Source organism: Saccopteryx leptura, chromosome 2 (genome assembly GCF_036850995.1).
Source record: "Saccopteryx leptura isolate mSacLep1 chromosome 2, mSacLep1_pri_phased_curated, whole genome shotgun sequence".
In the NCBI taxonomy this organism is placed as follows: domain Eukaryota; kingdom Metazoa; phylum Chordata; class Mammalia; order Chiroptera; family Emballonuridae; genus Saccopteryx; species Saccopteryx leptura.
This window is the reverse complement of record NC_089504.1, coordinates 95,325,367-95,348,819: the sequence shown is the minus strand read 5'-3', so window position 1 is coordinate 95,348,819 and position 23,453 is coordinate 95,325,367. Positions and strand designations below refer to the sequence as shown.

The window sequence follows — 23,453 nt, the reverse complement described above, 5'->3', positions numbered from 1 at the left end:
AAACATGCACATATAGACATAAAAACATCCACAATTAGACTTCACGTGTGGAATGAACTGCTGATCGCACTGAATGAACTCAAAGACTTGGGAATGAGAGTGACTTTCACATTGTCCCGAGCCCGGCAAAAATGCTTAATGCCATGTTTATAAAGCAAAACTATGAAATGCTGGGAAAACTGTATCAGACTAAATACTATATAAATATAATACTTAGTAAGGCAGATGTCATTTCACAAATCTACTTAAGCACTGTGGAATTGGGTAGGCTATACTAGACCCCACTGCCTTAACAGCATGGCAGACAGCTTTGGTGGTTTTCAAAGCCCTGGGGACAATACATTTACAAATTTATGAAGAAATTTTCCATGCCTTTCCTTTCTCTGTTGCCTGTTCCCAGCCATTTCTATTCAGTAACAAACAGGAAGAGAAATGAAAGAGGACTCAATTAGTATTGCATCCCCCGATCTCTGGTCCCAAGGATATAAAGGGGCACCAAAAGGCAGGATGGAAGGAAGGAGAGAAGAGCAGGTCTCTCTGTGCCACCGTTCTGGAACGCAGCACAGAAGGAATATGGGACAGTGGCTGGGGTGACCTGACAGCCTCTCCATCCCTCTTGTACATTCTTACTTGGTTTATTTCAGGCATCCTGTCACCTCTTCCCCTTACATTTCTCAGGGAATAGTACTACCATCCACCATGATGCACATATCCAAAAACTATTCTCTCTTAGATGAAAACAAAGTTATCCAGTCCTTATGTTTTCAGAGAAGACAGAATGTTAAATCCACTCCCCAGCAGAGAAAAAAGGAGAAAGAACAGTTTGGGTATCTCTGAAAGATGTGGTGACGTCATATCCACACCATCCTCAGCTATCTCTGCCTTGCCCAAGATGACACCCCCTTCCCAGAGTGGCCACATCCCAAGGACTGATGGCCGCAGAGGTATCAAGGTCCTGCCCTCCTCTCCCAGTACAGGAAAGCTCTAAAGGGTCTCTTATCTCCAACTCTGTTGGTTTCTGTTGAGATTACGCAGCAGCTAAACTTTCCCCTATACACATTTGCCCCCTTCTTCCCCTCTACAGTCATTCTCCAAAGCATTTTCTGCATACTAACCTCCATTTCAAAGACGTATTTCCAGAGAGCTCAACTTCTAACATCATCTACTTCATCTCTGGAGAGGAGAGCTGACCCACTTGGTCAAAATGTCCAGCACTGCACATGCCTCTCCTCTGGCTGTCTGATTTGCCTCACCTGTAGAAAAGATGTGTTCTGGTCTACTATTGCAACATGCTTAGCCACAGGCTCACGCCACGCTTATGGTGGTTCAGCTTAACTGTGTCTGGCTCGTTTGTCTGAGGCCCAACTGAAACACAGACATAAGCTACATTTTAAATCTGTTTTAATAGTTAAAGGATTAATGCTTTGATTTCCAACTGCTTATCTCCAATATCTTATATCAACTGGTTCTGAACTAAAGAGAAGATCGAAGTGTTATTTATTAGTCCCCTAAAATCTCAACATTTTCCTTAACTGCTCCTCTCTCAATTCCCTAACAATTAATTGGCACCAAGTCCTGCCCTCTTGTATTCTCAAATGTATTTTCAATGCTAAAGCTACTAGCTTATTTATATTTATATAATACAAGTCTTCCCCCTCCCCCAACCCTGCAACCTTTCTACCCATTAAAATCCCAGCCTTTCAAGTTAGGAAAATTTTTAGTATGAGTAATTTGGCCCAAACCAAAATCTGGCCCTCTCTAATAGCTAGTACATAATAAATAGGACAGCCCCCCCTCCTTTTTTTTTTTTTCGTGGGAGAGACAGAGAGAGTCGGAGAGAGGGACAGATAGAGACAGACAGACAGGAAGGGAGAGAGATGAGAAACATCTATTCTTCTTGTGGTTCCTTAGTTGTTCACTGATTGCTTTCTCATGTGTGCCTTGATGGGGGGGGGGGGCTACAGCAGACCGAGTGACCCCTTGCTCGAGCCAGCGACCTTGGGCTCAAGCTGGTGAGCCTTGCTCAAACCAGATGAGCTTGTGCTCAAGCTGGAGACCTCGGGGTCTCGAACCTGTGTCCTCCACATACCAGTCCGATGCTCTATCCACTGCGCCACCGCCTGGTCAGGCTGGGACAGCCCATTCTTATTACCATTAGCAGAAATGCCTTTTCTAGATTTTTATCTGTCTACTTTCCTAAATGTACCTCAGATTACTTTTGGTTCTCCCAGTTCCATGCATGTCCTAAGTTTCTGCTTACCTGGAAATTCATACCGCATGATGCAAAGCTCAACTGCCATCTTTGAAAGCATTTCTGACCACCCCCACAAACTCTCCAACCTCTCAACAAGCTTCCCCCCCTCGTTGAGCTATCACAGTACCTTCTACCTGGCGTTCTTCTATTCCTTCTCTTGTTATACAGGAATAAAATTACTTGATCCTTGAATGCAAGGTCTTTACATTCCCCCAAACCTGCTTGTAAACAGTTGGTACTCGGGATATACTTAAGGAATCGCGAATAAAAGAAGGATTAAGAAAACTAGAGAGTGAAGGTGAAAGCAGGGATGCCAAACATGACATATAAACCTCTTTCAATGCCACAGCTAAAATACTTTCAGAAGCTCCTTCAATTGCCCTATACCACTAACTTGTGAAAAAACTCGTAAGTTTCCTCTCTAGCACTAAGCAATTACTTGTTATACATTTTGGCATGTGACTTTTTCTTTTCTACTATTGAGGTATAATGACATATAACACTTAGTTTCAAGTGCACAACATGATTTGTTATTTGTACATATTACAAGATGATTACCAAAATAAGTTTAATAAACATTCATCACCACATAGTTAAAAAAATTTCATTTTTCTTATAATTAAAAACTTTTAAGATCTACGCTCTGAGCAACTTTTGAATATAAAATACAGTATTATTAATTGCAGTCACCATGCCGTAGGTTAAATCTCCAGGACTTACTTCTTTTCTAGGTAGAAATTTGTATATTTGACCTCCTTTACCTGTTTGCCGCATCCGCAGCCCCAGCCCCTGCAACTGCCAATCTGTTCTCTGTGTCTATATGAGCTTGTTTGATTGTTCTTGTTGTTTCTGTTACTCCACGAATAAGTGAGATCATATGGTATTTGTCTTTCTCTGTCTGACTTCACTTAGCATAATGCCCTCTAGGGCCATCCATGTTGTTGGAAATGACAAGATTTCATTCTTTCTTACGGCTGAATAATAGCCATTGCATATATATCCACAGCATTTTCTTTATCCAGTCAGCCCTTCATTGTTGGATACTGAGGTTGTTTCTACATCTTTGCTATTATAAGTAATGCTTTCTTTAGTATCCCGAGCCTCTATCATAGTACCTGGCAAACTGCAGGTGCTGAAAAGTATCTGTTCAATGGAATAATTAGTGAAACTAAGTTTTTCAAGAATCAAGTATTCCAGATGTGAAAAAGTCCTGTGATTTCAACATATCTCTAAACTGCAAGACTGGTCATTGAGGTAGTGTTATTATATGTTATTATATAGTGTTATACAGCATATTTGAGGTTACCAATAAATTGTATTAATGTATTCCCAGCATAACATATGCTAACAAATGGCAAGCATAAAACAGAATTTTTATGTCATCTCTGCTCTAAAAATACAACTCCTACAACTTAGTCTAATAGTTTCAAATTTAAAAATTTGAAATTTACTGATGAAATTCTTGGTGTTTTGCTCAGGCTGTTTTAGTCACACTTGTGATACTCTAGAAACACAAAATAACGCAAGATTTTATTACCACAACTAGAACAGCACTGCACATACCAGGCACTAAATAAATGCTCATTAAGTAAAACTAGCCAATAGTAAAATATGGCTTGTTATAAAACTTTCAGAAGGATATTGGATGACAAGTTACACATCCTTAATGTATATTATGTCACTCACATAAAACTAATCCATAAACCAACAAGTATCTTCTGACTTGCTGCATTTATGGTCAGTATTATATGGTTATGTAGGTACTAACTTGTGATAGGTATATGTAATTAGCTTAAAATAATTAATACTATTCTAGACGTGTTTTTTGTCAGTTCATATTACAGGCTTGTCTAGTACAATGAGAAGGAAAACTTTTCCTGACTGCCTATGTCCTCAACCTCTTCCTACCAGCACTTTCTTCTCAGAATCCTATTCAGGTCTTTCTCAACTATAATGAACTCAATTCTATGATCTAGTCTGACTACTACTCTCCTTCCCGCCTCCTTCATGCCAAAGTTCTTGGAAGAGTAACCAAGGTTTATCACCTCCACTTCTTTATCTCCCCATCATTTCTCAATCTGTACCCATCTCTCCTTCCCTCAACTCCTGTTAACCTATTCTCACCAAGGTCATTCCTCCTAGTGGCCAAATCCAGTTGGTGCTTTTATTTTTTAGATTTTATTTATTTATTTTAGAGAGGAGACAGAGAGAGAGAGAGAGAGAGAGAGAAGAGGAGAGGGTAGGAGCAGGAAGCATCAACTCCCATATGTGCCTTGGCCAGGCAAGCCCAGGGTTTCAAACTGGTGACCTCTGCATTCTAGGTTGACACTATCCACTATGCCACCTTAGGTCAGGCCAGTTGGTGCTTTTCAATCCTTACTGTTTTCTGCTCTATCGCTGCCCAGTCTGATATGGTAACCACTACCCACATGTGGCTACCAGTTACTTCAAATGTATTAATACAATAGAGAGTTTGTAATTTTTAAAATTTTAAATAAATTTAAAACTGACACTTGATTCAGTTATAGGCTTCTTTGGAACAATTTGGGTATATGAACCTACTTTTTCAGTTGTAAATTTTATGAAATTTAAATACAGAGCAAAAATTTCCAATGAAAATTTAGCACCTGTATTAAGAGGTAACATGTAAATATAAGCATAAGTGTAACATACACACTGGATTTCAATTACTTAGTATGAAAAAAGGTTATAAAATATCTCAATATTTTTTATATCAATTATATGTTGAAATGGTATTATTTTGGATTTATTGAGTTAAATAAATTTATTAAAATTAATTTCACTACTTTTTATGTTTCTTAAAGTAGCTACTGGAAAATTTTATATTACCTATGTATTATTTTATTTCTATTTCTATTGCTGCACTATAGCATTTGGGAATAGAATGACTGCTACTCACTCCTGCTTGAAATGCTGCTGCTTCTTACCTGCTTTTACTTCTTTGCCCCCCCCCCCCCCCAGTCTGCAGTGAGCTTATTTTTCCACTCCTTTACTGTTGCTGTCTCTCCAGGTGGTCCTGAGGCCCTCTCCAGGTACCTCCCCAGGTGATCGCACTCACAGCCAGGGCTGCCACTATTCCCTCACACTGATGACTGCAAACTCTTCACCTGCAAATCAGCTCGCTCTCCGGAGAACCACATGTTCAACTGCACCTACATCTCAGGACATATGCACTCAATCTGCCATGACATCTTTGGATATTTACCTTATTAATATAAATCTAGCCCCTCTTAGCCATTTCATTTGAGTCCTCACCATCTCTCACCTTTATCACTACATTAGCTTCCAAAGTGCTATCCCTGCCACCTGCCAAATCAATTTCCTTTTGCTCTTAAGTTTCTAAAACTCACACCTGGCCATACGATTTTGCTGTTCAAAATACTTTGGTGGTTTCCTCGTTGCCTTCAAGATAAAATAAAAACTTCTTATACCCACACAGAACTAACTCTTAGGGCTTACCTGTCTTTCCAGCTTTATACTTCATTACCAACCCTATAAAATCCCAACTTCAGGTACATCTAAGCACCCGCAAGTCCCCTGAAAGCAACATTGGCTTTCTCACCACCATGCTTTCTTTGCACATGCTCTTTCTGCTGACAGTCATACTACTCCCAAAACTCTATCCCTTCACAACTTGCTAATACAGCATTTCCCCCAGGAAATGTCTCCAAACCCCGTCTGAGCACATTCCCCTCCTCTGTGTTCCCATTATACCTGTTTACAGCTCTACTAATAACCCAACCATACTGCCCCTGAATGACCTGTCCAGTCTGTGAATTCCCTGAAGGTAGGAATGAAGTGTTTTTACTTTCTCTCCCTGTGTTAGTACCTACTGATAAGCAGATACTGTACTAAATAAGGGAAACCCACAAAATAAAATGCAAGGCTAGAAATTTTTGAATGAGCTAATACAGTCATGAGTGAAATAAAGTTAACTCCAATCATACTAAGAAAAACTTTAATTAGATAAGTCTATGTCACAGGCAATAGAAAAATATATCCTAAATAATCATTAAAATATCAAATATACAACAGAAGCAACAATTTAAAACATTAAAGACTAAATATGTTGTTCTGTTTCTATATCCTTGTTTTTTTATACCATTTCATCCCCAATTCCACTTATCAGTTTCTTTTTTCAGTGCTTTACATTAATTTTCCTTCCAATTAAAGTCTGCATTCTTTTCTTCCCCCACCCAATCCTTTTAACTCCTATTGCCTCTTCCAATCTCCTTTCAATATAACACAAAATTACAAATACTGTTTTTGTCATCTCTGTGGGCAATTTTGTATTAAACAAAGGAATGCTCAAAAAGCAGTAAATGAAAATTATATTACCAGTCAGGTTGATAGAAAAAACAAATGCATTAATCTGGGTGGTTGATTTCGTAATACTAAGTAAGCAGTAATTTGAACCATATGCATACTAAGCAGAGTCCAACAAGCATCATGAGTCCTTGGGGTTATGGCAGCAAGAGAGTTGGAAGTAGGAGAAAAGAACAGTCAGCTTGCTGGTGGTGAGGGCAGCCACAGCCCAACCTCACAGCATCCTGCAACTGGTGCCTGCCCTTAAAGATGGAGCAGAAACAGACATGAGGAGCGCAGTAGGCTGCCAGCTATCTATCTGGACTAGCACAGCTGAGTAACCAATTTGATGGTGTGAGCAATAGCAGCCAGCTAGCTCCAGGTGCTGGTTTGAGCATACTGGCCTGGGTACTACTACCTTGAGGACACAAAATAAAGACTACTCTTTTCAGGGAACTTCTGAATTTTAGTTTAGATTCTGAGAAAGACAGAGAAGTACCTGGAGAGAAATCATAATTACAGTATTTAAATTAGGTTGGTAGGGAGAAACAATCTTTTTTTTTAAATTTTTTAAAAAATTTATTTATTCATTTTAGAGAAGAGAGAAAGAGAAAGAGAAGGGGGGAGGCGCAGGAAGCGTCAACTCCCATATGTGCTTTAACCAGGCAAGCCCAGGGTTTTGAACCAGCGACTTCAGCGTTCCAGGTCGACGCTTGATCCACTGCGCCACCACAGGTCAGGAAAAACAATCTTGAAGAATAGCAATTGCCAGAGAAAACCAGAGTACATTCTTTTAATTACTTGAAATTAACTTTTCAAAACCAACCTCAACATTAGGTCTTATAGGCATCTGGAAAGTCCACTCTCAAGACTAATGTCTTACAGAATTTACAAACAAAAATGAAACCTCTTGACTTTATAACTTTACACTCAGCAAGATAATGTAACAGCAAAGGGTATGTTTGAAATGTTTCTAAAACATTCTAGAACTAGACTGTCACAGAAGAACCTTTAGAATTTTTTTTAATGTTTATTTTATTGATTTTCAAGAGAAGAAGGGAGAGCAAGACAGGAAATCAATTTGTTTCAGCCTGTGCTCTGACCAGAGAACCAGCAACCTCTGTGCCTTCGGACAACGCTTTAACCAACCGAGCTATCCAACCAGGGCAAAGCAGTACCTTTCAACAATCAATTTAATTCAAAGCAGCGCAGGACTCTCTTACCCGTGTCCAGGAGTTAAGTTTCAATTCTCCAGAATTCTGAGGTTTTTTGTTAATCAGACAACATAAGCACCATATTAGAATTTTTTGGCTTTCATCTGCAAAAAAGAAAAACTAAAATGAGCAGGTTAAATCAAATAAAAGCAAAAGAGAATTAGTATAAAAAACTTAAAACTTAAATATATTTATAGGAAATATACTTATTATATTTTAGGAAAATCTCACAATAAGAAGTTCACATCCAGGACCATGTGTGAAACTGTGTAGGAGTTTTTCTTCTTGTGGGTTTGGGATCACGCATGCTCAGCCCTTGTATGGTCAATTCCCTTTCTGTTACAGCAGCGATTTTTAGAGCCAAAAAAGAAAATGATGGAAAGAACTAAAAGAGCTGGGCTTTTCTCAAGATCAGTTCTTTATTTCTCATTTCAAACTATTAACAGTTTCAACCTTTCTAAGACAAGATAATGGTTATAGGCAGTACGCAGTACTTCTAACTTAAATCTTTAAATTTTCTGATTTGCCAAAACATCCTCACTTGTTAAAAACAAATTTAGCAAAAGGACTGCTTAATGGTTTGGATAAAATAGAAACCTCCTACCAAGCTCCTAACACTTCACTCTAAAATTAATACTTTACTGAATATGTAATGAAAACACTGAACCTTAAAATCTTATATTTGATGGGAATATCTATTTAGTGAGACATTTTTTTTCTCTGTGGGAAACTGAGTCCATTCAAGCCTGAAATATTGTAACAAGACTGAAAAGCAACATGAGGCCTAGCAACTGAAGATGTCAGTTACCCGAACCAGAGCCAAGCAGCTATGGACTTGACCTGAGGCCATGGAGGTGAGGCTGAGGAAGCCTCGCACCTGGAGTCAGTCCTCTGCAGAACCACCCGATGCCCTTGTGGAGGCAGAAAAATACATCTTCCCCTACCCTTCTAAATTCTTCTGTCTGGACTAATAATCAAATTAACATGAGACAGGTTAACAGAAGAAGATAACCCCATTTATTATGTACATACATGTGGGGGCTTCAACAGATATGGGGCCAAGGAGATTCTGGGCAATTAATTAAGGTTTATATGCCCCCTTGAGCCAAGGAGAACTGGAGGTTGCATTGTGGTCTGGGACTTTAAAGGACAGGAAGACAATTCACATGGAGACAGAAAGCAAATGTTTGGTAAATAAATGTTTGCTGGACTATCTTTAACAATGGGACACAGAAAAGACTTTGATCAAGGGCCTTGTTATCACACTTAGTTCATATTTAGCTCTAGCTCTCTATGATGACAGCTCCCTCCTTGTCTTCTGTATGAGCTCGGAAAAAAGGTGTGCCTCAAACAGGAAACAGAAATGTAATGGGCAGTTCAAAGGGCAACACAAGCATAGAAACAGAAAGACAGGGAATTTGTTTCCAGTTGTCGGAGGGGCCAATGTGATGAAAATAAGGTGCTAGGGAAAGATCACAGAATGATACAAGTTTAAAGGCATAGAAGTAAAATCAGTGCAGTCTCTCACTTTTACAAATAAAGATTCAGAAACCCAGAGAGAGTTCCATGATTTGTCATAGAAAAGCCCATCTTATCTACTGTCCTCCAAGAGTCAGCCACAGCATGATGAACTCCCCTGTGAAATCCTCCTTCCCTTCTGCTCCTTGTTCAAACTTTTTATCTCTTTTCTCCCAACTGGAAAGTGAGCAGAAATTGTGGGTCATGTTTCCCTGGCATAAAAAAATAAAATCTTAGTAAATACCCATCCAGGGAATATATATATTCAGGTGAAGCTGGCCAGTAGTTAAGCCAGGACTGGAACACTTCAACCACAATGGAGTGATCCACGGGCTCTTAGATCTTTATTAACAATGTGGACATCAGAGAAGTGGGCTTCTGGCTGTTACTAGCTTTGCATTCTGGGAAAAGTGACTTATGTACTCTAATCTATAATTACACTTTCTGCAAGACTCTCATCAAGAACTCAATTAGATCCACTATGCAACCCACACATACCACTGCCCAGCACAAAGTGAGCAATGCCTCTCACTCTACTTCTTCAATTCTCTAACACAAACTCTCCCACACGTTAACATTCTCAGTTAGGGATGTGTGTTACATGTGCCGTGTCCATTTAAAGTATTATTTTCTAAAAAAATGGTTATCCAATCCACGAAGTATCTAAAAACGGGTGGTGCCTTTAAATGCTGGAAATTTAACAACCGTTCCCTCTCCTTTTTGCTTCCATTGGTATCATCAACCTCACTCACTATTTTTCAGACTTTTGGTCATGACCTGTCAGTGGGTTGTAAAATCAGTTTTGGGTCAGAAAGACCATTTCTAAAATAGCATAGTGAATGTGCATTGCACATAATAAAAATAAGAATTTTTAAATGAAATGCGTGTGTCATGTGTATGTATCTATGTGTATAAGTGCATGTGATCTATGTATATAAGTGCATGTGTATGTATGCATATATACATACACACATGTGTGTGTTCTGGTCAAAGATGTTGGGAAACACTGCACAACTGAAATGAATACATACATGACAGGTGAGTGTGGCAAGCACAGGGATGCTATATGAGAACACTTTGCCGTTTCAGACCAAGAACTTGAACAAGCGGCAAGTGGCTGGGGGAGGGAGAATCAACTCAAGGGGGAAGAAGAAGCAAGAGGAGTAAGTGGACGGAAAGGGGAACAGCTGAGGGTTGGGCCAGAGAAAGGGTGTCTGAGTATGTTCAAATACACCATGCTTACATGCCCACAGGACCAAATGCTGATGTCCCTTCCCCATCAAGTGCAGGTTCCTTACAATGACGTATGACAGGCTAAGAAGAGAAATCTCATAATCATTTAAAACATCAAGAAGAAATATTCACTTTATTTTTTATTATGAGTTCATGTTGCACAATTAGTCTTTGACTAAAAAAATGAAAGTAAATGTTACATTAGCTAATAATATAGTCAAGCCAAGGCAGTAACCCTAAACTGTGCACCTTCAGATGTGCCTGCTCCACCCTCCCTGCACACAGGACAACAGAGGCCTGAAACCACAGTTCCTGCTCTTGAAAGACATCCAGTCTTCTAGGACAAGAGATAGGCAAACCAACAATTATAAAACAGTATAGTGAGTGTTAGAATTAAGGGAGATGCTGGCAGCTCTAGAGACACTAAGAGAGGTTCCTAACTCAGCCTCAACATGGTAATTTAAAAGGTTTATAAAAATGAGAAATGAGAATAGAGTTCCAGGCAAGAGGAATTGCATGTCACAGTCCATAGTATGCGCCTTCAGGCACAGTTAGTACTTGACCTGGCTGCAACAGGTGTGGTATAGCTGTGGAGGATTAAACAGGAAATGAAGGACAGGTAGGCAGGAGATCAGAAAAGGAACCCCTCTCCCAGTGTATCCCCAAATTCCTCTAAACCTTGGGTAAAACCAAACTGTCATCCCTAAATAATGGTAGAGTCATGCCGAATTCAGAGTCTGAAGAATAATTTAACACATGGAACATGGTATGGGAGTTAATATGAAACTGTGAAACAAGAAGTTGTATTATTATTATAACAACCATTTTACACTGAATTAAAAATAAGGTTATGATAATCATTGGGGAGTTTCTACTCTCTAATACAAGAAATTCTATTTCCTACAGATAAAGATATACATGTGTGTTTGTTTATATAAACAAACATAAACAAATATATATATATGAACAATAAAGGATGTCATCTTTGTAATGGAGCAATGGATACATTTAAAAAGTTGTTTCATGAAAAACAGAAGGTAGGTTTATAATTTAAAGCTCTGTATACTGTTAAGCAATGCAAAGATAAAATTATCATTAGAAGTTTGTGTTTTGAAAAAATATGTTTTGGATTCTTACCATATGCTAAGATAAAAGGATTGCAGCAAGTTTTTGCCAACAGTTGAACAATTGCAGGGAATCTTTCAATTATTGTACTTGAATCCTATAAAAGAAAATTATGTTTTGGTCAGTAAAAGTTACCAAACAACTCAGAATGACTGAACTAACACTGTAGGTTGAGGGAGCCTAAATGCTTCTTGTTTAGTAGGTGTTAAGAAAAGTAGGAAAACAGAGTTAGTAAAGATCTTGAGGAAGGTTACTTAAATAAAGCTGAACAAGTAACCACCTTCTTTCATCCTTATACCAGGTTACCCAAACTAAGATGTGCAGCACATTTAGACAAAATAAATTTTGTTACAAAATTAACTTCATTTTACTCATATTTAACAGTCAGGAAATGCCACTTTACTTAAAAATAACAAAGACCTCATAATGGTGAAAAAACATTATGGGTGATTAATATCTTTATACTCTCTTATCTTTATCCTGGAGTTTTATTCTAATATAGTAAAAGAGATTCCTAACTCAGCTCCAGAAGGGTTACTTCAAAGGAGGTTTAAGAGGACAAGAACTCTGGAACTTATAAAAAGAAATAAAAGCAGCCAAAGCCTAAAGATACATATCTGGGCCTGTTACTATCTTGATTACTATATGCTAATGGCATCAGACTTAGTCTACAACCTAAAACCTGAGACAAAGAAAAAACACCCCAACTAAATAGAAAACAGCTTACGATTTAAAAACGTACACGCTGTTATACAACTGCCCCTTTTCCAACTTCTTTACCTTTCAAAGAAAGTTCAAAAATAAGACCAAACTGAGATAATGTGCACACAGGCTGAAATGATAAGCATTTTCTGCTACTGCAGCAATTAATTCCTCACACTGTCTCAGCACCCAGGCCAGTATTAGACTTTCTGGAACCACTTTAAGGTCAAGTTGCATAAGTCTTATTATATTAAACAATTTTTAAATTAGTATTGGTTATTTATACAGACTGTATATTACCTTATAGTAGCTAAAGACATGAACTCATGTCATCAACATGAATTAGTCTTCAAATTTCCTACTTACTTCTTTGGTTATGAAAATAAAAGTATAACACAAGAACGCTTGTGCTAAATTACAATTTTGTTTTTCATCTTGAAGTTAAACAATAAGTATAAAACAAATAATATTTTGATAACATGAAAACATGTTGATTCATAAAAATATCTATTGCAATAAAAATACATCTTATATCAAAATGAAAATCTATCAAAATTTAACACAGTAAATTATATGACAATTGTAAAGACATTTAATATCTTAGTATTCAGAAGAAAAGACCACTTAAAATATTTATAAGAGATCTCAAAATTGATCATATCTTGGTAGAACCCACTTTAAAACAGGGTTGAAGAAAAAGTATCCCAGCAAATTCTTCAATATTTAAGAGATTCAAAGGGCTTTAAAAGAATCCCAATTATTACCTGACAACCAGTGCCAAAACAGTCTGAGTAGTCAGGAGGTCTCAAGTGACAATACTAGTTATCAAGAAGAAAAGACTGAAGTCACAATCAATCAGAGACAAGGAAGCCACTTCCGGTCTGTATTACCTATGGGTGAGTCATCTTTCTACTCCTTCAACACACTAGGTCAATACCACAAATCCCTGACCTCAAAGAGTCCCAGCTGTCACAAAATCACGTCGTTAATTTTGGTCCAGTGCTTACCATCTCTTTCAAGGCCTCATACGTCTGCCTCAGGAACTCCTGGAACTGAGGTAAGTGACGGCAGATGTCTTGCTGGGTTTCCAAAGTGGAGGCCTGGCCCCATACAGAAAGCTTCTGCATCCAAAACTGATAATCAGAAGAGAGGCCCACTGAATCTTCAGTCATCTCGAAAGAGGGCAACGGTGCTGCACCTTCACAGTGGCCCATCCAACACTGAAGGAAACAGTGAACACATATCAAATCTATAAGAAAGGGAGAAAATGAAACATATTAAAAAGGATCTTTTATTGGTGTCTTCACCATTCACTGATGAATTAAAGGAAGATTATGAGGGGCCAAAATAGCATGCTTTCTGTGGAGTTACTTTTGAATGATTTTAAAATGTATCACCCATCTGTGGTTCCAATCATTACAATCTGAGCGTTTTATCACGAGTAATATCATTACACTGAGCATTTTATCACGAGTAATATTACACTGAAAGTCATTACACCTCTACCGGCACATGCTAATTATGCATAAAAAGCACAGCTGATTATACTTTATATCTTCTTTTTAAGATTGAGTTATTTTTTTTTAAGATTTTATTCAATTTTCAGAGAGGAGAGAGAGAGAGAGAGAAAGGGGAGGAGCAGGAAGCATCAACTCCCATATGTGCCTTGACCAGGCAAGCCCAGGGTATCGAACAGGCAACCTCAGTGTCCCAGGTCGACGCTTTATCCCACTGCGCCACCACAGATCAGGCCAAGATTGAGTTATTTTTAAATGTTCAGAATACAAAGTTTCTTTGAGTTTTTAATGTAATGGGAAATCAAAAATACCCAAGGGCATTTAATAATAGTCTAAGAAATGTTTTTGAAGTTCTTATGTTTTATGTGCATTTCTGGCTTCTCATTTAGGTGTAAAAATAAAAATCTCTATCATTACTATCTAATGAATTTTCTTCCCAGTTTCTCTTCATTTCTTAAAAAAGTTAAACTAATTCATTTCATATGGATCGATTTGAACCATCTGCTTAATTTAACGACTGCTGTATATGCTTGATTTCAATTCATTCACAAGAAGAAATCATAAATATGATAAACTCCAATTACTGAGGAAGCATACTAGTCCCAAGTGACAAAATAAAAACTCATAAACTTGACTTACCACAATGGAAGTACGTATGTAGTAAACGGAATAGCGGAGTTACTCGGTGAGCTCGTGTCCTGCAGAGCTCAGGGAACAGACCCCAGGTGCCGCACTAAGCCCCAGCCTCCTGGCCACTCTCACCACGAGAAGCACTCCAGGCACACAAGAGAGGACTGCTTGTACAGGTGTAGGCCTTCAATAGACTCACACTCTCCTGGGGCAGGGATGACACTCAGCTATCTAGTTTTAAGACTACTCTGTGGGAGGAGTTAAGCCTCATCAGCAGTAAGCAACAGATAATATGCTGCCAATTAAATACCAAAAACATCAACAAAAGAGGTTCTCATTACTAAACAAGAAAATAGTTTGAGGATGTAGTACAAAAAAAAAATTCTAGAACAAGAAGATGAAAGTTTTAAAATGGTACTAAAATTTTATAATTATATAAACCAGTGTTACCCTAATAAATTCAATTAAAAAAATAAAATGGTACTAAAATTTTAGTTTAAAAAAGGTTCATGTTAAAATGGAAAAAATAAGCTTTAAATAGAGAAAATATCCGCATACTGTCAAATGTGCATAATAGCCAAAAATGATTCTTTCCTTTCTCTCATTGTCTTCCTTATCCAAGTCATCACCAATCACCAATCACCAATACCTGTTAGTTCAACCTTCAAAAAAAGCCACAGGCATACTTGACTTTATTGTGCTCCACTTTATTGTGATTCCAGATGTTGCACTTTCACTGATTTTGAGAGAAGATTTCCAACAGCAAAAAGATTATGACTCACTGAAGGCTCAGATAGTGGTTAGCATTTTTTAGCAATAAAGTATTTTTTTTTCTTTCTGTATTTTCTGAAGCCAGAAACGGACTTCCCGCATACGCCTGACTGTGATCCACCCAGCACGCCCACCAGGGGGCGACGCTCTGCCCACCAGGGGGCGATGCTCTGCCCCTGGGGGGGGGGGGTGTCGCTCTGTTGCGACCAGAGCCACTCTGCGCCCGGGGCAGAGGCCGAGGAGCCATCCCCAGCGCCAGGGCCATCTTTGCTCCAGTGGAGCCTCTGCTGCGGGAGGGGAAGAGAGAGACAGAGAGGAAGGAGAGGGGGAGGGGTGGAGAAGCAGATGGGCGCTTCTCCTGTGTGCCCTGGCCGGGAATCGAACCCGGGACTTCTGCACGCCAGGCCGACGCTCTACCACTGAGCCAACCGGCCAGGGCTAGCAATAAAGTATTTTTAAATTAAGGTCTAATGCCAGTGGCCAAGGCCAGGCAGGTTCACACTGGATTCGGCAGACAGTAGAAAACCTGAGGAGCCGGAAAGTGTTGGGCCATTCCATTTAATAAAGTCTCACAATGGCAGACAAGCACACTGGCAGAGGAAACCACCTCTCAGGCAAAATGGCCCCTCACAGCAGCGGGGAGGCCATCCACACACCACCAATCTCGCAAGCACACATAACCTTATATAGGCTATGCACACGTGGTGCAACCACGTACTCATGTACCAGTCAGGCAAAGCGCTTGCAGCTGGTAACCCTGAGAGCAAGCCTAACGCAGCTGCCCCACATCTACCCTCTGAACAACTTTCAAATATTTCAAGTATTATTAATTATAGTCACCATACTGTATATCTCTATCACTTAAGTGGAATAAAATGAAGAACTTTCTCATAGAAAAGAAACATTATTTTATTGTAACAAAATTACAAACAACCTTTTGCTTACCAATGGAAATGCATCTGATTGTTTTCAATGGAAACAGCTTTAGGAATCATGCAGTGCAGTGGTGCTGATGTTCTACTCTACAGCTTGTCTAGGGAGGGTACGAGGGGGGCAGGAGTTGGGAAGGAGGAGATGGCAGTGATCGGGAAATGGTGGTGCCCCAGTTGTGACAGTAGCAGTGGGAGTGCTGCTAGCATTTAGTGACCAGTAGCCAAGGATGTCAGACATATTGCAATGCCCCGGGACAGCAGCTCACAAAGAAAAACTGTCCCTCAAGGAGAAACACTGCCTTAACTGGAATACTCTAGAATTGGCATCTGTTGTGAAGCCTTCCTCCTCTCTTCTTTTGGTTCTGATACCTTACTTTCATTTGGAAAACTATCTCTTCTCTATTCCCCAAAACTCTGTGAGTCTGCTAATCAAGGTGGTAGGATGATGATTCAAGTTGGGCAAACCAGTCTCTGCTGGGAATCTGAATCCTGAGTAGACTAATATAAGGGTGGGGCTGAATTATTCAAAGACTCCCCATCTAGATCTCTCGATCTACCCTCTGTTATGTGCATAACAAGGCATGGAATTCTAGCCCTCTCTTTAATTCTATTAGCTATCCAGGGGCCTTCCAATAAATTCTTTTTTTACCCCTATTATTCCTCTTAAATTAACCATTGCTGATTTCTCTGATTTTCTTTTCTTTCTTTTATATTTTTATTTTGGACAAAGATAGAGAGTCAGAGAGAGGGACAGACAGACAGGAAGGGAGAGAGATGAAAAGCATCAATTCTTCATTGCAGCACCTTAGTTGTTCATTGATTGCTTTCTCATATGTGCTTTGACCAGGGAGCCTAGAGCAGAGCGAGTGAACCCTTGCTCAAGCTAGTGACCTTGGGCTCAAGCCAGTGACCTTGGGCTTCAAGCCAGTGACCTTTGGGCTCAAGCCAGTGACCATGGGGTCAAGTCTATGATCCCACGCTCAAGTCAGCGACCCTGTGCTCAAGCTGGTGAGCTCATGCTCAAGCCAGATGAGCCCGCACTCAAGCCAGCAACCTCGAGATTTCGAACCTTGGTCCTCCGCAAACCCAGTCTGATGCTCTAACCACTGCACCACCACATGGTCAGGCTGATTTCTCTGATTTTCAATCAAAGGACACAAACATCTGATACAGTTGGAAACTGATAAGAGTACCGGATAGAAACTGATACCAGATACTGGGCTACAGTCAACAGACCTTAAGAGAAAGAGAGGAATTTAGAACTGGTTACTGGCCCAAGTCAGGGGAAAAGAGACATGAAACTCCTGTTCATATCAGGGAACTGGAAATGAGAAGGTAATACAGATTGATGGGGTATCACCTGCGGTCAGGGTCACTGACTCATACTCCTCTAGTAGGAATGACCAGGTGAATGACACTGAATTATAAAAACAAAAACAGAACAAAATTAAGCTGCACATCTGTTGATTTACAGAGAAGCTCGCCTTCCCAGCTAAGGGGCCAAAGGATCCCTCTGTGATATTGGATTATCATAAACATCATCAAATAGTGACTCCAGCTCAAACTGCACTTTCAGATGTGGGGCCTACCTGGAGCAAATACAGACCACCCTTGGCACTTACAACGCAGTTATGAAGCTAGCACATGCATATATCCATTGTGATAAACTGAGGACACAAGAAAACAGTTTACTTGCACCTGCCTCAGGGATATCAACTCAGGACACAGCACATTACACTGGTGGCCTTCAGTATGGAGACTCAGGTAGCTGAATAAATGCAGAAAAAGAACTTTGGTTTTACTGTATACTTTCTTGTACCCCTTCAATTTAATGCCATGTATACTAATTACTTAAAAATAATAAACAAAAAAATGGAATAAATGATAACTGTGTACTTTACACCTGCTAAGAGGCAGAAAGTACTTGGCTGATATCTCAGGGATTCTGACAGTAACATATCCTGCATGGGTTTTAGACCTTTTACCTGCTTCTACCCATCTGCCTTTCAATGAGAAGATATAGGTAGGGCCCAGAGCAAGCATTACTGCACAGCTCGTCTGTGCTGAAGCACTCTTCTACTCAGGTCTTTTGAGAAGATCCAATACTGTTCAAAGTATGTGTGGAAGAACTGCATTTTGGGAAGAGCCTATGGCAGGCCTCACTGACTGTAATGATCTGCCAAACCACAAAGCTGGGTGTGCCCAGCAGCACTCTGTCATCATGTGCAAAGTATGCCTGCTCGGTCAAAATGCGTGAGGGAGGTTTTTGGATGCTATTTGTATATGTCTTGCTTGCTGTGTCCTATAATTTTAAAAAAATCCCCTTCTCTTTCATTTTTCTCTCTTCTGCTACTGCATAAGGAGAATATCATTAGTAGACAAGTTTTCTAAAGCCTGTAATTCACAGAATAAAACATATGGGAAGAGGAACTAACATTATCCAAAACTCCTGGACTTGAAGCTAGGTGCATTAATCAGGAATTACTTCAGATTACTCCTCTTTCTTAAGAAAGAGAGAGCTAAATTCTATTAGTTGGAAGTGTTTTAAATATTCTGTGTGTGGAAAGTAGTAGGTTTGAGTGTTCTAATCAGCAAAAGGTAATGGATATTGGTGGGTTTTGCCCACCAAGCACCCATTTCCTGTTCTTTTAATATACATGAACCCACCTTTGCTCTCAAGAACTGCACTTCTTCCTTCGCATGTAGTTTTAGTGAGACTATGGTGTGCCTCCTTAGAAATGGGGGAGTTACACATATCTAACAGGTAAAACTAACAGCTAGGAAATGAACTACACATAAGTAAAGTGAGGTTTCTGCCTCTTTGCCTGACACCACTCATAAACAGCAGATATTCACCCAATAAGGAGAGTAGCTTATAATGTTCTCACTTAAAAGCAGGCCATGTGGGCCCTGGCCGAATAGGTCAGTTGGTTAGAGCTTGGTCTCGAAGCAACAGAGGTTGGCAGTTTGATCCCTGGTCAGGGCACATACTGGAACAGATCTATGTTCCTGTCCCTCTGTTTCTGTCTGTCTCTCCCTTTCTCCCTCGCCAAAATCAAGAAATTAAAAAGGCTATGTGATACGGTGAAATTTTGTTTATGATCCTTTTTTGGGGAGACCTGTTAAATGAGTATTTTTAAATATACAAAAAGTAGAAAAAACAGCCAAATGAAGCCCTATGTATCCATTAACTAGTTCAAATAATTATTCAATTTTTCTATATTTAAAGGAAATCACAGACATATCACTTTACCCAAAATACTTACATGTGTAACTCTTTTTTAATAAGGATTTTTAACAAGAAGAAATATAACTACAATAGAAGTCTTTCACACCTAATAAAGCCAACAATATCATCAAACAGCCCCTCTATGTTCAAGTTTCTTTAAAATTTCCCTTTATATTTGGGTTGTTTATATTCTCACCCAGATAAGACCCACACATTGCATATGGTCCATATTCACAATTCTTCTTTAGTTGGTAACAAAATAACAAATAATGTAAAAGTCTCCTTTAATCTGCAACAATTATGCCTCTTTATCTTTTTAACCTTTTCATATCATTTATTCCCTGAAAAAACTAACACATTTGACTTATAGAATCTCTCACACTCAGGATTTGGCTGATTGCCTACATGTTAAAATGTTTTGCTATATCCTATATTACTTACAAACTGATAGTTAGATCTGTAGATTTTATTAGACTCAGGGTGGATTCTTTTGCAGGAATACTTCACTTGTGGTGCCGTGTACCACAAGCTTGATGACCCTACCTTCTCCTACAGAAGGACCTTAATAGCTTATTTGGAGGTTCTAGAGGACAGCGCAGCTACTTGTCTATCCTTGACCAAAGATTGGTCCTCTCCTCTATCTGGGAAGGTTGTCCTCTTTGAGTGTACAGTTTTGGGAGATACGCACATAGAGAAGTGAGGAAGGAAGGGGCACTCACCTAGCAGGGCAGGTACCGTATTTCCCCATGTTTAAGTCAAATCTGAAGACAAATAATGTCTGGTTGTTTGATGCCTGATTAATTTCGAAACTAAACTATGGTTTCAGGTACTGTTGACCTAATCCAGCCATCATAAAGCTTTTCCTAATGGTTTTAGGATCTACTGATGATCATTTTAGATTCATTAGGGTTTGGAAAATAGAATAGTGATTTACTAATTTTATCCATTCACTTTTTTTTTTAAATCTACTTTTATGTTCCTTGATATAAAGAAGCTTTACATTTACAGGTAGTCAGACTACTAATCTTTTCCTCTGGAACTCCAATGAATGTCTCTCCAACCCCATGAAACTGCCCTATGAAATTGCTTAGAACAGAACCTCCTCCGGGTTCTAGTTCTCTCCAGCTTCCCAAGAAATGGCAAATGACCTGAGGGAGAAAAGATGCTATAGAATGTCTGCTCAAGAAGTACTTAAGTACTCTTCCCTTTGCTCTAGGACCTTAACCCTCTGAGTCCTAATTATCTAATTGTCATGAAAGGGGAAAAAAGGCCAACCTAGAATACTACATCCAGCTAAAATACTGTTTAAGTATAAAGGTGAAATAAAGCCTTTCTGACATACTAAAGTAGAGAGAGAATTTGCCACCAGTATACCTGTTTAAAAGAGGCTCTTAGGATATGAGGACAATCTGGCTGTGACGCCTGTCATCCCCCTGATTGCCAGGGTTGATTCAACTTACAGTATTTCTCCATGTATAAGATGCTCCCATGTATAAGGCACACCTTTATTTTGGGGCCCAAACTTTGAAAAAGAAATGTAGCCCAAAATTTGAAAAGTAAATGTAGATCAAGTTATTGAACTCAAGTTTTATTCATCATATAATTCATACAACTCATCACTGTCAAAACTCCCATCCATTAATTTGTCCTCATCTGTGTCTGATGACAAATCACTGTCTTCATATATAGCCTCGTCCTCAGTTCCATCTATGGCATATGAAATGTCAAAACCACTGTATAAGATGCGTCCAGTTTTTAGACCCCAAATTTATCGAAAAAGGGTGCATCTTAAACATGGGAAATATGGTACCTGCCCTGCTAGGTGAGTGTCCCCTTCCTTCCTCACTTCTCTATGTGCATATCTCCCAAAACTGTGCACTTAAAGAGGACAACCTTCACAGATAGAGGAGAGGACCAATCTTTGGTCAAGGATAGACAAGTAGCTGCGCTCTCCTCTAGAACCTCCAAATAAGCTATTAAGGTCCTTCTGTAGGAGAAGGTAGGGTCGTCAAGCTTGCAAGACTCCAGACACCTCCAAATGAGGTGCTGCATGTGGCAGTCTGTCTCCCTTAAAAAAAAAAAAAAAAAAAGATACTCTAAGGCAAATAAAAAAAATCTCAGATGAAAGTCTAGAGATTTAAGAAGAAATGAAAAACAACAAAAATGGTAGATACATGGGAAATTGTAAATGACCCTTATAAAATAATAATCATTGGGGTTTTAGATAATACAGAAATGTAAATATATAAAAGCTATATAGTATATGTCAAGAGAACAATTGCCAGGATATCCATTAATGGAATATTATAAGGTAGCATATAATTTCCAAGATGTCAGAGGAGAAAAATTTATTCAAAACAAAACAAAACACTGAATCAACCACCAAAAAGGCAAGATTGGAGGGAAAAAGACTAAACAAGATAAATAAAAATCACACAGAAAAATGGTAGATTTAAATTCAAACATGTCAGTAACTACACAATATGCAAATAGATTAAATTCTCTGAGTAAAAAGCAAAGATTACCAATTTTGAATTAAAAAAAAACTATGTGATGTTACAAAAAAATCATATCTAAAATAAGAGGATACACACATGCAAAGAAGCTAAAAGAGGAATAGAAAAATAATAAAATAGCATGCAAACCTAACAAAAGAAATAAAAAAACCCAGTATCAATTCAAGCACACTTTGGGGTAAAAAGTGTTACTAGAGATTAAGAGAGTCCTTTATAATAATAAAATGTTCATTTTACCAAGTAACAATTCTAAATGTATATGCACCTAATAATATGAAAACATAAAATAAAATAGAAAGCTCAAAAAACAAAAATTGACATAACAAGCGGAAGAATCAACACCAATTATAGTGGCAAATTATAACTCAGCAAAATCATAGAATCATACAAAAATCCACAAATTGCAAAATTTCTCCCAAAGAACACTTCAAGCTTAAATGTTAATGTGCATTAGAAAAATGTTCATAGCAGCATTATTCATAATAGTCCCAAAATGAATACAGCCCACATGCCAATCAAGAGTAAATGAATAAATAAAATTAGGAACAACTGCTACAGGCAGAGAGCTGAACTGACAATCATAATGTTGAGAAAAAGAAACCAACCTATAAGATGTGATTTATTTACATAAAGTTAAAAAAAATAGGTAAAACTAAACTGCAGTGATTGCCCTAAAAAAATCAGTTACTAATAGAGGAAGGGAAGAAGTGCTACTTGGAGGGTATGCGTGAACAGCTCTCAAGATGCTGGCATACTCTATTTCTTGGCCTTGACAGAAATAACATCTGTATTAAACTTCAATAATGTGTTAAAGAGTAAGTCATGTTTATGCGCTTTTCTAGATATTACTTCTACAATCACACAAAACAATTTAACTTCCAGATACACATTTACCACATAGATCCAAAGTCAGAAAAAAGAGAAATAGTGTTACAGTTTATAAATGCTCATCAAGAAAAAGTACTTGATGAATAGAATCAAAGGTTTTAAATTGTTGAAATATGTAGTTTCCTGACCAGGCGGTGGCGCAGAGGATAGAGCGTCGGACTGGGATGCCGAGGACCCAGATTCGAGACCCCCGAGGTCGCCAACTTGAGCGCGGGCACATCTGGCTTGAGCAAAAAGCTCACCAGCTTGGACCTAAGGTCACTGGTTCGAGCAAGGGGTTACTTGGTCTGCTGAAGGTCTGTGGTCAAGGCACATATGAGAAAGCAATCAATGAACAACTAAGGTGTCACAACGAAAAACTGATGATTGATGCTTCTCATCTCTCTCCGTTCCTGTCTGTCTGTCCCTGACTATCCCTCTCTCTGACTCTCTCTCTCTGTCCCTGTAAAAATAAATAAATAAATAAATAAATAAATAAATAAATAAATAAATAAAAAATAAAAGTACAGAAAAAGTTTAAAAAAAAAAAAATATGTAGTTTGTATCTTCTGTTTTTTAGCTGAGTTCTCTGAAAATATTAAAGCCACCAGAACTGGCC

At 38.7% G+C, this 23,453-nt stretch overlaps 1 protein-coding gene across 2 annotated transcripts in view; it reads right to left on the bottom strand.

The window, feature by feature from the left end:
- Nucleotides 1-23,453, bottom strand: part of FANCC (FA complementation group C) — a 306,682-nt gene that overhangs the window by 181,615 nt on the left and 101,614 nt on the right. For both annotated transcript variants that reach the window (XM_066365719.1, XM_066365720.1), the window contains exons 2-4: nt 13,380-13,621; nt 11,683-11,767; nt 7,804-7,898 (exon numbers count right to left, since the gene is read on the bottom strand). In XM_066365719.1, the coding sequence (XP_066221816.1) occupies nt 7,804-7,898; nt 11,683-11,767; nt 13,380-13,586 (387 nt within the window). In that variant the 5' untranslated portion in view covers nt 13,587-13,621. The remainder of the gene's footprint in view (nt 1-7,803; nt 7,899-11,682; nt 11,768-13,379; nt 13,622-23,453) is intronic.